Here is a 14,089-nt window from a genome sequence, read left to right as displayed (position 1 = left end):
GTTGCTGAGTGCAGCACTTGGGTTGCACACAGGCTAAGGAGAAGGCAAACTGAGATCCTCTAATCCCAACAGCTGAGCTGCTGTACCAACCAAGTGGAGGCTCTTCCCCTTAGCGAAGAGTACAGCATGTTTTTAGTATTAAATATGTTTATTTTCTCTCAGGATGAAACAGACTTCCTCATAATAATACTTGTTGCCTTACACCTTGCTTTTATTTTTGACAGAATTTGTTGTTAATAGGAAACTGGGGAAACATCTTGCACATATTTATGCTTCAAAGTATTTCAGATGTCTCCATTAAGAAGATACTTTGCACACCTTCTTTAGGCAAGGTTCAGCTGCAATCCTGATCTAAGGCACAGAGAGAAATTGTAGTGTGCATCACCAAACCATAACAAGCAGGCTACCCTGCGCTTCTTCTTACATCCTTTCCATCTTGTGCACCATGTCACATGAACAAGTTTTTGGTTAGCTCCATGCTCACAGCTGTTGGAAGAAGAGATGGGGAAAGTTCACCTGCCCGAAAAGCAGCACGTGCTTTTTGGGGCCCATGTGTGAACAGGCACAGTGATTGCATTGGATAAGACCAGAGACTTAAACAAATGATCTCAAGGTGAAAAAAAAAATAAATCAAAGAGTGAAAAGTAAGTTTTAGGGATACACTGAATTTTGAAGGCTGAATCAAGAATGAATTAAAAATGAGCAGCAGAATGGAAACTGTCCATGCTGGTGTCCTCATTTGCTTTGAAAACATCTGGATTCAACTGGTTGGGAAGCCACGAGCACATCCCACCACACAGCACAATCTCACTGCTATGGGACTCCGTGGGAAAACAAATTGCAGAAGTATACTCTACGAGTACACATAAGTAAACACAAAATCTGTAACCCTAAGTTTTGATCCCTGTACTGAAAATTGCTATTCAGTGCTTGACAACTTGTACAATTAAATTTTTTATAAGCAAGGATGTTGGGAAACAGATTAAAATCTGTGCCTTTCTCTAAACCCCAGAGGTAAATATTATTTTCAAAATGTCTAGAAGGAAAAGGCTAAAAACCTGTGAGGAATGTAAACTGTTCCATGCATAAAATCGTTTCAATAAGAAGTAAATATCAGAAAGAAGGGTTGTAGCTAAAATGTGTTAAACCTAATGGAAACATTCACTACTGTGGTTTCTAGAAAAGACCTAAAGCCTCCAACACTGTGCATGATTTTGGCCACACTCCTGAGTTTGGCTTTGTCTGTGAAATGGCACCTATTTTTATGCCTTACTCCTGCCTTCACCCTGAGCCCAAGCCTTCAACTTAACAGCTTGTATCCTCATGAGGACTCTGATGCTGTTTGATAGGTTACAAATAGCGTCTCATCTTTCCAGCCCTTGGCAGCATCCCTTCTCTTAACAGACAAGCCCCTAGAATATAGAATCATAGAAGGGCTTGGGCTGGAAGGGATCTCAAAGATCATCTAGTTCCAACCTCCCTTCTGCGGGCAGTGAAATATGTTTCAATCTACAAAGCAACACTTGCCCACCTGTATTGAAATCCATGCAGAATTAAAAACTAAGGTAAAAATAAAGAAAAAAGAATCCCATTTGCACCTGAGAGTATCATTTAAAAGATTCAAATAAACACTGTGCATACAGTCAAGAAGAAAAAGAATTGGCCAACTCTTCAAAAAGAACATTTTTCTCAGCTCCACAGCAGTAATTTCATTGCCATGTCTGAGTGTGGGATTTGCTCAGATGCATGATCTTCAAATCCTTCACTTAAACATCAATTTTCTCACCTTTACTGCACTCAAAATATCCAATCTTTCAAAAGGAAGGAGGCCAAAGGATTTTTAACAATTAAAAAATAAATATTTCAAAGATCTCAAAGAGAAGACTGATCTCCATAATGAGAAGCTTTGTAATAGCTGTAACAAAACGGCAGCCACAAAATTGGAAATTTCCACTAATAAATGTCTGAATTATGCATCTGTCACTCTATTGGAAGACAATTACTGGCTATTTTTCCTTGCCATCCAATTAATTCACTAATGCTTTTGTTTACAGAAAAGGCTAGAGGCTATAATAAACTCGATTGCACTACATCATCTGTGGCTAGATTTTTCTTAAAACATAAATAAAAATGAAAATGCCATACTATCCATTTAAGAAAGGTCTCACTTGCTCCTAGTGAAATGTGGCAGAAATCAAAGCTTGCTTTTGCTGCATATGTCTTTATTAATTTCCACGTTATAAAGGAATTTAGTTTTTAGTGTCCATCATTAAGCTGATGCGATGTTCCAAGGAGGACTTCAAAGGCATCTGTCTAGTATATAGCACCATTAACTGCTTTCATTAATGGCTTGGATAATAAAATAAGAAGAATATTATTTGCTCTGCACACACTAAAGTCAAGCCAGAGAGGACGGTAAGTGCTTTTGCGAAGAGCAAGGGAATTCAATTTGAATTTTGCAAATTGCAGTGATGGCCTGAAATAAAAGGGACACAATTCAGTCACAGCACAGGCACTTCGTTGCAGTTGTCCTGCTTGGCCTGACCACTGGAAGGCCCACATTAGATAAAAGCGCCTAGTTTGGGGTACTTCTAAAAGAAGGAAAAACATCTGGGAAGTGAGTAAGCATGATGAATGCTGCATAAATTACTGGTAAAACTTAAAAGAAGAACACTTATCTTTCCTAAAGAATAATATTCCAGTGATAACAATCTTATATGATAGTATTCATGTGATAACAATCTTCAAACATATACTACCATACTGCAAGGAAAAAGAAGAAACTGCTTCTGAGTCTGCTTGAGGTAAGGACAACTTACTTAGGCTGAGTATGGCACTGGGATAACTTGCTTTGGGAACCTTATTTCCTGCAGACTTCAGTGACATACTATTGGAGACTGGTTGGATGTGTTTGATTATGCCATCGGGTTATGGGTAATCCCTTTAGGTCCCTTCCCACCTGAAATATGTGCTGGAAGTGCCACTGACTTCTGCAACACTGCTGAACATTTGAACGTCTGAAGTGTTCTGAAGTGTTCTGCCAAGTCAGAGCTAAGTGCTGGGCTCGTCCTCAGTCTGCCAGTTCCCACCATTGCTTTCAGAGTGCCCCGAACCATATGATTGGGTATGGAAGAATCATATTATTTGTGCAATTCTGTAATAACAGGAGCAATTTAAAATCTCCTTCCTCCATCTAAGCGATTGCTCAAAGCAATAACTGTGCATGTCAATAGAAGCAAGACATGGCTGCAGGCCTGGGCTGATTTTTAGGCTACCCGTGCTCAGCCATCACCTACACGAACTGATTTCCGAGCAATAATGACTCTAACCCCGTACATTCAGACACCCTGATAGATTTATTTCAGAGCTGTCTAATATAATCTCGATTTAAATCCAAAACACCTGATGTGGAACAGATGATTAGAAATATAGGGCTTACATTAAAAGGAAATTAAAGAACAAAGACAAGAGCAATAAAGTCCAGGAGAGATGATTTATGAAGGCTGAGCACACCTGACCTACATCTCCACGCTCTGCAATACGGTGCTTTGCAAGACACAAACCCAAGACAATAAATTCATTCATTACTACGATGTGTTATTGAGGTGTCCAAATCTCAACATAGAAGATATTCTGACACAGTGCTGAGAAGATGAGTAGCAAAAAATAATGGATACCCTCAGCTAATCCGTGCTATGAAAACCAAGGAGCCCAGTCCTGTTATTTCCCTTCTGCTGTTCTAAGGATGGAAATGCAGGAGGGCTGCCCCAGAAATGTGGCACCAGGCAGCCCAGGCAGGCTGTGGGCTCCCAAAGCTGCCTGAAGCTGTCCAGCTGCAGAGGAAGGTGCAGAACAACCTCTGTAAGGACAAGGCATGTCATAGAGGCATCAGATAGCCATTAAAAATCCTAGCCAACTAACTACGTACAGAAGCAATGCAAAGCTGCTGGAAATTTTTCTTGATATACAGAAAGTAAAATGACCTAGAAAAGGTTCCACGAAGAGATGTGCTTACTAGGACTGGCTACCACAAGAGACCATAGGGATAAGCTTTCTATTAGAGGAATAAAATCAAGACAAAAAGATATTTCCAAGTGTCATCTCCACATAATTGAAAATTGCTTAAATAACAGGCTGTCTGGCCTAAAAACAACGTACCAGCATATAAATTCACTGATGGGATGAACTCTGAAGACAGGCAGCATTCACAGTGGTGCCCGGAATACCAAAGCTTATTTACACAAACCACACCTGAGCACTAAAACGCAGGCAAATGGGAGCATTGTTCGGCCCTGGCCAGCAAAGCAAAGCCCAGACATTCCAGCTTGCAGCCAGACACCACCAGCTTCAAGGGTATGCAGATGCCCAGGGGCCTGCCTACAGCAGCCAAGGTATATATAAAAATATCAAAATCCTATAAAAATCCTCTTCCCTAAAATGCACTTGGTTAATTTGATCAAGTTTACTCCTGAAGAGTGCAAGAAATTGGAATGTTTCCCAACAGCAAATTCCAGCACTGCTGTGCACTAATACGCTCAGGGAATAAAAGAGTCAGGTCCTGCACTACATTTAGCATGAGTTCATCTATAGTCTTAAGCCATAAAGCATATGCACTGTGAGAGGTAGCAATTCTAGGCTCAGTGTTGACGAAAATAATAGTTTCTTGCTCTGATAAATACGATGACTTCACTTTCCAGTACTCAGCACTGAAACAGTAATTTGGAAAGGCAATTTGTTTTTTGAAGCCAAGAGAGTATTAAAATAGCTTTCCTTGGTAATGAAGAAAAATAATGAAATCCAGAGCGTTAAGCTAAGCTTTTCAATATTTTCATCCTTCTGTGTGTAATTCAGTATTAGTTAGGAACAGCTGCAGTCTCTTTAGCAGAGGGATAGGACTGTTAAGTGATGTAATCCATTGTTTTTTTCCGAAGTAGCTAAAATCTCAGGAACTGTAATCTAAGGTTCTCTCTCCACACTGTACTCCCACTGACTAAGTGGATGTTTTTCTCATGCTCACTTCAGGAGCAGTACCCACAGAAGCCCTTTTGGAATCTTCACATCTTCCTCTTCCCATCTCCTTTCTCTTGATTACCAAAACACCTTTCCCAAAGGAAAACTTTTCTATTTCTGTCCTCTCCTCCTGCATGTGGTAGGATCACAATGCAGGGAACAACTGTCACCACTCCATATGAGCAACTTCAGTGCTACCAACAAAGTGACAACTGGAGACCAATATGGGGAGTGCTTTAAGCTGATGAGAAGGCTGGAGGTTCTGTCTGATTCACTGGTTGTACTTATAATTTGCCCAGAAAATGACCTAATAGCATTCCCCTGCTTCTTAGAGCAAGGCCAAGGGATTTTTAACTCAACCTTAAAAACTCCTACAAAGGTGATGGGAAAGTTTTTCCCATTTTTCCCATTTTGTAGGTGGTGTTAGGGCTTCTTGGGGGCTTCTGATATTTGGAAGTATCTGAAAATGTAAGTATTTCCACCAGATTCTGATTTGATAAGTTGAAGCGACAACATGTTCATTGCATTCATACTATTTACTTTTTGTCAGCACCTTAGAGCTTACAAATTAACTCTGAATGCAGCCTGAGGTAGAGGACTCACGACCACCAATAACACAGTCCAGTTTTCACATCTGTGTGGCTTTAGGGTTCCTGGAGCAAACCCTTGTGATAACAACCTCATGCATCCTCCCCTGAGATACTCAAAGTTTGACAATACACCTCCAAAATGAAAGTTAGAAATGAAAATAAACCTAGCAAGCTCCTTTCCAAGCTTCAAAACAAGTCCCATAGCATTGGATCCCTTGCTACAGGTTAATTGGGGCTGAGAAGCTGATGGTGTTGCTAACTTAGGAAACAAATCTCCTGAGCTTTATGATGTGGAAGGGCATTCAGGAGGGAGGTTCAGAGCAACCTGAATTAAACTCCTGCTCTGAAATGGCCTCGGCAGCAGACGGCTATAGAAGGAGCAGGGAAAGGACATGAGCTTTCCAAAAAACAATTGTTAACACTAAATCAATAAACACATGATAAAGAAAAGCAAAAACCCATGGAGAAATCAAAGCTCTCATTGATGTCCTCTCTTCTGCATTGTTTTACATAAAACCAAATAGGAAAAGTTAGAAATTAATCACACAGAAGACAGCGTTGGACTTTTAACATAGAATTTACCCATCACATCAGGAATAATTACCAAAACACATATTATGCAGGTTTTACAGATCTCAGCACTAAGGGCACAACATAAAAAGGTGCTTCGGGCTCCCATACAATTGCAAAGTGAGGATTTCCAGTGAATTTTGTGATGGTAGCAATAACTGCTCACTTTTCTGCCCTTAACTTACAGGAGATCCTAACACACGGCACTGGTGTTGAGTATCAGAAACTCCTCCTTGGCTAGCACGCTGATGTAAACTAGGCTCCTTCTTTCTATAATAAATTTCTGTATTTACATTAGATTACAAGTGGGCACATAGCGGTTGCCTTTCCGGTCTCCTCCTGCTCAGACTGCTTTAACGAAGACTGTATAGCTCTAAATCCAAGCAGAGCAAAACGCAAGCTCAGTTTTTGCCTTTCCACTAAAATTCAGCAAAGAATGTTTTACTGTGAATTGTTATTACAGTTCAGACATTGAAGCTACAGCTTTTGTAGATCTACATCTAGACTTGAATTAGAATCGGCTCAGAGGAGCACCAAACAATTGTCCCAGTTTTGGCTAAGTAAGATTTTAGGTTTCGCTTTTCAATTTTAATACTGTATGACTATTCAGGTTGTTAAACAGCAGTGCATGTCATAAGCAGTTCTGCTTCAATGTATGACTATATGGAGAGAAAAGATGAGTACCCCTCTCTCCTAAAATGAGCATATAGATTTTTCACCATTACTGCAAAGTGTTTATCTATTCCATTGTATCTACCCAGAAATATGATGGAGGTTTCTTCAACCATTAGAAAACACAGAATCCTGCCACATACTTCTCTCCCAGGAATTCTGGCATAATAACGAAGAGCAAAAAAAGCACTCATAACACAGTACTGGTTCCAGGACACACAAAGTTCAGAAAAGAAAAGGTTACCTACCAGTTCAACTCGTCCGAAACCTCCGACTCCAAGGGTGTCAATGATGTTGAAATCAGACAGTTTCAGGTTGGCGAAGAAGGCAGCTTCGGCTTCATATCTGGATTTTTTTATGCGAAAAAATGGAAATTTCTTAGAGGTGCAAACATGAGCACTGCGCAATACTGTACCCGCATGGCATGAGTGTGGAACAGCGTTTACCTGCTTAATTTCCATCTTATATCTTAGAGTTTGCTTTTATTCACGCTCATCGTTTCACTGGTCCCAATTAGAGCATAACTCCAATTTGCACCATTCGCAAAGTGAGAGAAGCAAACATACCTACTGCATGCCTACAATGCACATATCTGGTACTGTAATTCAGCTCCAGCTACCCAACAAACACTACATTTTGACATTTTCTATTGATCTTCTTGCGAAGAGAGGGTTGGCTTTTTTTTTGAGTATTTTTGGAAGAAAAGTCTCTTGTATGAGTTTCTCTTATCCACAGGCCGGCAGTACTTTCTATAAATGTTTATTGAAAGTGGCAAGATCATTAAGGTCCCTGGAGAGAAATCACAGCCAGGTTTTATGAAATCAGATCCGATAAGCTGAGGGCTGGTGTGCAAATGCCTGAAATGAATGACTTCAGTCACATATTAACATTCCTACAAGGATATCTTCATCTTTTCCTTCTATAAACTCAACTTGGAGTAGAAATTCCAGCCCAGTAGGTCCCAAAATCCAGATGCTCTCTCTTTAGCTCATGTGCAACTGGCTCATAACAGAAGTTCACAAAGTTCTTAACTAGGGAAGCATGCAAATGTAACACATGCAAGCCTGCCAAAATAAGCTTCCCATGACTATCCTCATGAATATGATTCCTCAAAAATAGCTCCTTGTCAAGGTTTGTGGTATTTTTAGAAAAGCTCGGAAGGGAAATGGATGATCAGGATCCACCCACTCCATAAAGTTTGACATTCAGCTGCCAGAGGAGTCCCCGGGCATGTACAACCTTTGGCTTATCAGTGACACAGACGAGTATGGGAAAAGAGCACTGATGGTATCATGAAGAGAGGCATGGAAGGTGGAAAGGGGCTCGCAAACGCAGTTTTCGGTATCTATCTTTAGTATATTATCTCGTAGTTAACAGACAGGTCATAATCCACCATTTCAGCCAAACGCTTCATTTGAGCACGATAAACACTAGAGCAAAGGTAAAATATCATAGGGTTAGCCATGAGCTACCTGTCTTTTTAATGTATTTGATCCATCATGTCTGTCTCTGATCTAATTCAGTAATGGGATGGCATTGATTTGCTGACTTACTGCCTTCCAAGCAAGTTCTTTATTCTATTTACAACTGAAATGGCACTGGGGGAGAAAGTGGGAAAAAACATTTGTGGTGAAAGAGAAAAATAAAGAGAGGGGTCACAAAAGGTGAGAGATCACACAGAAAAGCCTGAAAAACAACGCAATAAAGCACAATTTATCCTGGGGGTGGGGGTACTGTCAACAAACTAGATAAGCTCTGCTTTATTATTTATACTGTCACCAGATCCCCTCAGTGACCTTGCTCCTGTGACCACAGCAGCCTGACCGCATCCGATTTTGGAAAGTAATCAGCTCCGAGCCCACTTTGAACTTGGGATAACCTTGAGCGCCACAACTGCTTATTGATCACTTCACTCTGATCATGAGGTGCGTGCATATCAAATCCAGAGCTGAAAGAAGCACTGCTAAGTGAAAGACACATTGGTATGTTCCCTTCTAAATCACAAAAGGCACATCATTTAAGGGGTGACAGTGAAATGAGATCGGATCTAATTTTCATGATGAATGTATAGACAGCATATGAGTTATCTTTTGCTTTCCTGACCAGTTAAATACCTCTAATGATTTATAATTGCTAGAAAGATGAAATCCCAGCTTGGAAAAAATTTCACTCAACAGCAGAACAACTGAGGCAAAACTGCTTGTCAAAAAAGCCCTGTGTTAAATTCACCCAAGGCTCAGGGAGGTAGGGAACCAGCCACCCCATCTTCTCTGCTGGGCAAGCCGTGAGGATTTCTCCAATACTGAGCAAGGAGAGGATGGGACATACAAAAGAGCAGCATATCAGAAGGGTTAGGGTCTCCAAATACAGGAAGGAAGGAGGAAGATTATCCTGAGTAATGACTATACAAAGATGATGCACAGCACACATCATGTGATGTGATAGGACAGAAGTAGGTAAAATGTGCCCCTGCACTGGCAGGGCAAGCAGGATGCTAGTTCCAGTCCTTGCAAGTTCCACCAGTTCCCCTGGAAATGCCGAGGCAATGAAGCCTACAAAACAAATTGGATGCAGTTTTCTAGGCATCTTGGAAACAAAAGAAATTCAAAAAATATATAGTGAAAAAAACCGTGTGAAATCAAGCATGCAAGCCCTTCACACGCTTACTTATGGCAGTCACAGCTGAACTGTGCTTTATCCCCAGCAACGAAGGTCAAAGTCCCCTTTCAAATCAAACTCCTACAGACTAAGAAACAGGAGTTACATACTTCAGTCCTGGAAAGCTTAAGGGTATATCTCTTCAGTACCTTAAATAATAAGTTTCCAAGTTTGAAGTCATCTAATAAGTGAAAAAGCAGAGCATAATCCTCATCCTAAAACTTTGAATGTGTATTCAATTGTCATATTTCAACTTTGTTCATTTGAGCACATCACTCTCTAAACAAAAAGCACCAGGGCTTTGTAGCATGTCCTTTATAAAGATCTAGGGAAAAATATAAGAGATATCTTAATTTTAACCTACAAAATATTGGGAGAGCAGTGCAAAGAAATACAGAAATAGCCGAAAAATATTGGTGTGTCTACAGGAATATGCTCAGATCTGCTACGCTCAGAGAACTCTTGGCATATTCCCTGGGAACATAACAGAGATAGGATGAATGGCAGAGAAGGTCTGACCACACCTGCAAGCCAATGGGGAAACAACACAGCATTTTGTGGGAAAAATATCTGTGTGTCAGGTCAGGGGGTATTCACTCTGGGCACTGCTTTGCAGATGCCACGGTCTCTTCCCATCTGGTGCTCAGAAGTCTAATGAGCATGGCTCATTCTAAATACTCTAAATAAGCAGCCACGTAAAGGTAATCCAAAATTCATCAGAGAGAAAAAAATAATGGCTTTTTCATCTATGGATGAGTTGGTGATTGAAAATACTCCTAATTTAAATTCCTACATTAATAACACACACAGAAAAAACCAAACAGATACGGAGAACTTGCCAAAACAGAACATGATCCGAACAGCGAGGAATAACAAAAAGTCTGTGTTTCACATAATCTTTGCAAAGCGCCTGCTCTCCTTTAGTAAAGAGCACTTAAAATTAAGGCTGTGATTTCTAGAAGAGCAAGGTAGCAGCTCCCACCGCACTCTTAATGGGGTTCTTTTATAAGCTACCCCATGGAACTAGTCTGACCAAGGCCCACAGTTCACTCCTGCAGTTAACAGGAGAGGTATCTTCCCCACTGGGAATTGCAGAAAACAGAAGAGAGGAGGAAGTGATCACAGTGAGGTCACATGTGAGCATCATGCTGAGTCTACCAAGCTCTTCTGCAAGGTTTCCTGCAAATCTGAATGACAGAAATAACTACTGAAATCTCATTCAAACAGCAGTTTGCAATGAGAATTGGTGTTCTCCTATGGAAGAGCTGGGATGTGGGACCACTATTTCTCTCTCCCCAAGTAATACGAATACCCTTCAGGAGCCACTCATTAAAAGGACTTGATGCTGGCTCATCTTTAGCGTGGACAGCCACTACATGTGAGAAGGCAGAGTTCTCAGGGAGATGATAAGTAAATGCCATTCTCCTCATGTCCTTAACTTTGAAAAAGCAGCACTGGTGCCACAGCCGAAGCTTTCGAGCAATGTCTGTTATTCAGAGCAGGAGAGGAAAACGTGGCTTTCTGAACTGCTGGAAAATTCCAACCATTTAAATAAGCAATTGCTTCACAGGAGAATGATTGCTTTGAAATACATTTCAAGCTCTTCTTCCCAAAACTATAAATGCAAAAAAATAAAAATAATTAAAAAAAAAAAAACAAACAGAAGCATCGTAACTAGGCAGCTAAAAAGAACAGAAGAAAAAAATGATGGGAGCAAAGGTTTGTAATCACCCAACTGCTCAGCTTTACTAAACCAGCTCATGATTCGTATCACATGAACTAAATGTGTTGGGAAACATTAGACATCTGTTACCAAACAGTCATCTTGATATAAAACTTGGCTTCTCTCCACCTGCGTGCTGCCAACTAGATGTAAATTGTAACCAAATGGGAACCAACCACCAGCTCCTCCATAAGCAAACATAGTAATTTTGGTTGGATAAAAATCAGGATTTTGGAGCCTTTCTCACTGAAAGACACTTGTTCATTTAACAGCTATTTTGTTGGCCTTATACACAGTTTTGTTGGTCCAGTTACTATAGCACCCATCGTAGAGGCAATGCTCTTTTGCAAATAGAAATACAGAATCTCTGCAAAGACCTGAATAACCTGAGTTGCAGTGGTTGGATAGTGATGATCAGCTCCAGCCTGCAAGAAAGCACATGTCCAATGAGCCTGAGAGCCACAGGTGGGGTGGGGGAAAAGATCTCACAGAAGCAAGCTGTACTTTGGTGATTGCTAAATTAGAGTTTTATCTCAGTGCATCTCCACATCTTGCAATATAGCTAATTTCTTTCTAGCATTCTGCTTCAACTGATGCTGCACTTTAAGAAATGAGTCTGTGATAAGTGAAAGACAAAACTGCCTCAAATTGTCACTGCTGTCACTATTACTTTCTGTACCCTGAACACACACGTTTTAGCACTGGCAAAACAACCAACCTGGGTCTACTCGTGGCATCCAGCTGCTGTTTGGCTGACCGCTATCCTGAAGTCATGGAAAAAATTCTGGAGAGATTAATGCTATTAAGAGGGATGCAATTCCAAACATGAATGGAGAGTGGCAGAAGATATGGATCGGATTCACGTAACGAGGAGGCTTCGTGTCTGAAAGCCATGCGAGGGAGAGTAGATGTGGCAATTGGTCCTACAGCTCCCAAGCCCTCCCTGGCCAGCTCTTTGCCTGCCTGCTATGATTAGTCCAAAAGCAGGCATTTTGGAGTGATTTGGGAGAAGAGGAGGTCTATGAATGGTCATATGGGTGAAAGAGCAATAAAAAGCACCTCATGCGTTTCCATGAGATCCTTACCTTCAGCTACGCCCTGCTTGTGTGGGGCTCAGAGGATTAACCACAGACAGAAGCATGGCACAGCGACACTGTATTTTACACAACCAGCAAGATCCAGAGCCTGGAAATGCCTGAAAGCAAATTCTGGAGAGGCATTGAGTGCAAATCTCTATCCCTTTATGGTGCTGCCACTCCTCCTCTCAGAGGTCCCACCCCTGTGCAAAACACTTCTGTTCCAGGATCAGCTCAAAGTGCAGCTCCATTGGAGTCAGCACGTACTTTGGGCGGGGAGTTGCCCTTGGACAAACCCCAAAACCAAGGGTATGAACTCAGAACCCTGCTGGGAAGACTGTCTGACCCCACAAGGTGCAGAGCAAGCTTGCATTGGCCAAAAGGGAGATGCTCATCCCAAAACTGCAGACAGGCAACAGTAGCAGAGAATAAGTACTTCCTGAGTACCCTCCCTCCCTCTGCATGGGAAACGTCTATGTTCAGTGTTGCTTCCTCTTGTATCACTTGTCAGTCTTTCTCATGACATGCAATGCACCTTTTGGCTTTCAAATGTCCCTTTCAGATACGTGCTGTGATCAGTAAGAACAAAAATACCAAGAAAAAGACTGGCTTCTTACCTACTTCACCGTCAATCACGTAACATTACAGAAAAGCTGAATTCATTTCAAACTCCAACTCATTATTGCAATTTATTAGATTGTCCACAAATACACAATCACAAAATTGTACCAGGACATCTCCACGAAGAGTGAAAGCAGGAAGACACTGATCAGAGATACCAAGCTGTTGGATAAAAGTACCAGCACCAAATGATCGTGGCTTGTCCTATCAGCAGCAACATTAGCCAGGGGCACTGACATGCCATCGTCCTAACCCTAAAAGGGATTTTCTGCTCTTTCACAGAGTCACGGGGCTGAGGCAGGTTACTATGGCAATAATTACTTTCTGCACAGTATTTGCTAACTTAATGTTAACCCATTCCTGGGACAGATGGGTGTTATCCACAGATCTTGACCTGTTAGGGTGAGGATTTTCTTGCAGCTGAGGATTTGCTGTCCTCCATCAGGGGAGAGCATGGAATAAAAACACTGATTTTTCACTCTTCTGTTTTTGTTTTCTAATTGCAAACAACATTGAAAAAGTAAAAAGTATCTATCTATCCACAAATACATGTGGTTGTATAACTATCTGCATACAGACACATGGAGATGTAGATCTATCTACAGACACGTGTAGACATATACCTACAGATATATGTAGGTACAAATATATCTTTTACTCTTTCAGTGTTGTTTGCAATTAGAAAAAAATTGAAGACTGAAGATCAGTACAATGTTTTCCTCCTTGCTCTTCCTTGGTGGAGGGCACCAAATCCTCAGTGGCAAGTCACCTGTAGAAAGACAGATATAAGGAAAAAGTATGATAACGGTAACACAGCTTCTCCTTAGTTCAGGTCTCCTTCTTCCAGACCACCTGTCTGAGGTCAGCAGTGCAGTGGCTTTAATTCCTGATTTAGCTGCTACCATTTCTTTCTGCCTTATACCTTTGACTGAAAATCCAAATCAGAGAGATTTCATTTGGATTTTTAAAAGCTGGGGATGACCATGCAATTGGAAGCTGCAGCTGCATGGACAATTGCATTGAAAAGAAAGGAGGTCTTTCTTTTCAAGTTCGTGTTGTCAGGGCTGTGAATTTCTACCAGCACTTGAACTTGCAGTGTACTTGCCTTTAATGACTTTCAAATCAGGAGAAATAGCATACCTCCTGGTTTAGATTTTCTTACAGAAAGT

General features: G+C 41.0%; 1 protein-coding gene across 4 annotated transcripts in view; it reads right to left on the bottom strand.

The window, feature by feature from the left end:
• The window catches only part of PRKG1 (protein kinase, cGMP-dependent, type I), a 390,857-nt gene that overhangs the window by 23,731 nt on the left and 353,037 nt on the right, over positions 1 to 14,089 (bottom strand). For 3 of the 4 annotated variants that reach the window (XM_003641459.6, XM_046943176.1, XM_015278706.4), the window contains exon 10: positions 7,091 to 7,187. In XM_003641459.6, the coding sequence (XP_003641507.2) occupies positions 7,091 to 7,187 (97 nt within the window). Of the gene's footprint in view, positions 1 to 7,090; positions 7,188 to 7,288; positions 7,843 to 14,089 lie in introns of those variants that run through there. The other variant, XM_040702872.2, reaches the window with a different exon arrangement.

The sequence above is a fragment of the Gallus gallus genome, chromosome 6 (assembly GCF_016699485.2).
Source record: "Gallus gallus isolate bGalGal1 chromosome 6, bGalGal1.mat.broiler.GRCg7b, whole genome shotgun sequence".
Classification (NCBI taxonomy): domain Eukaryota; kingdom Metazoa; phylum Chordata; class Aves; order Galliformes; family Phasianidae; genus Gallus; species Gallus gallus.
This window is presented reverse-complemented; position numbering and strand designations above follow the sequence as displayed.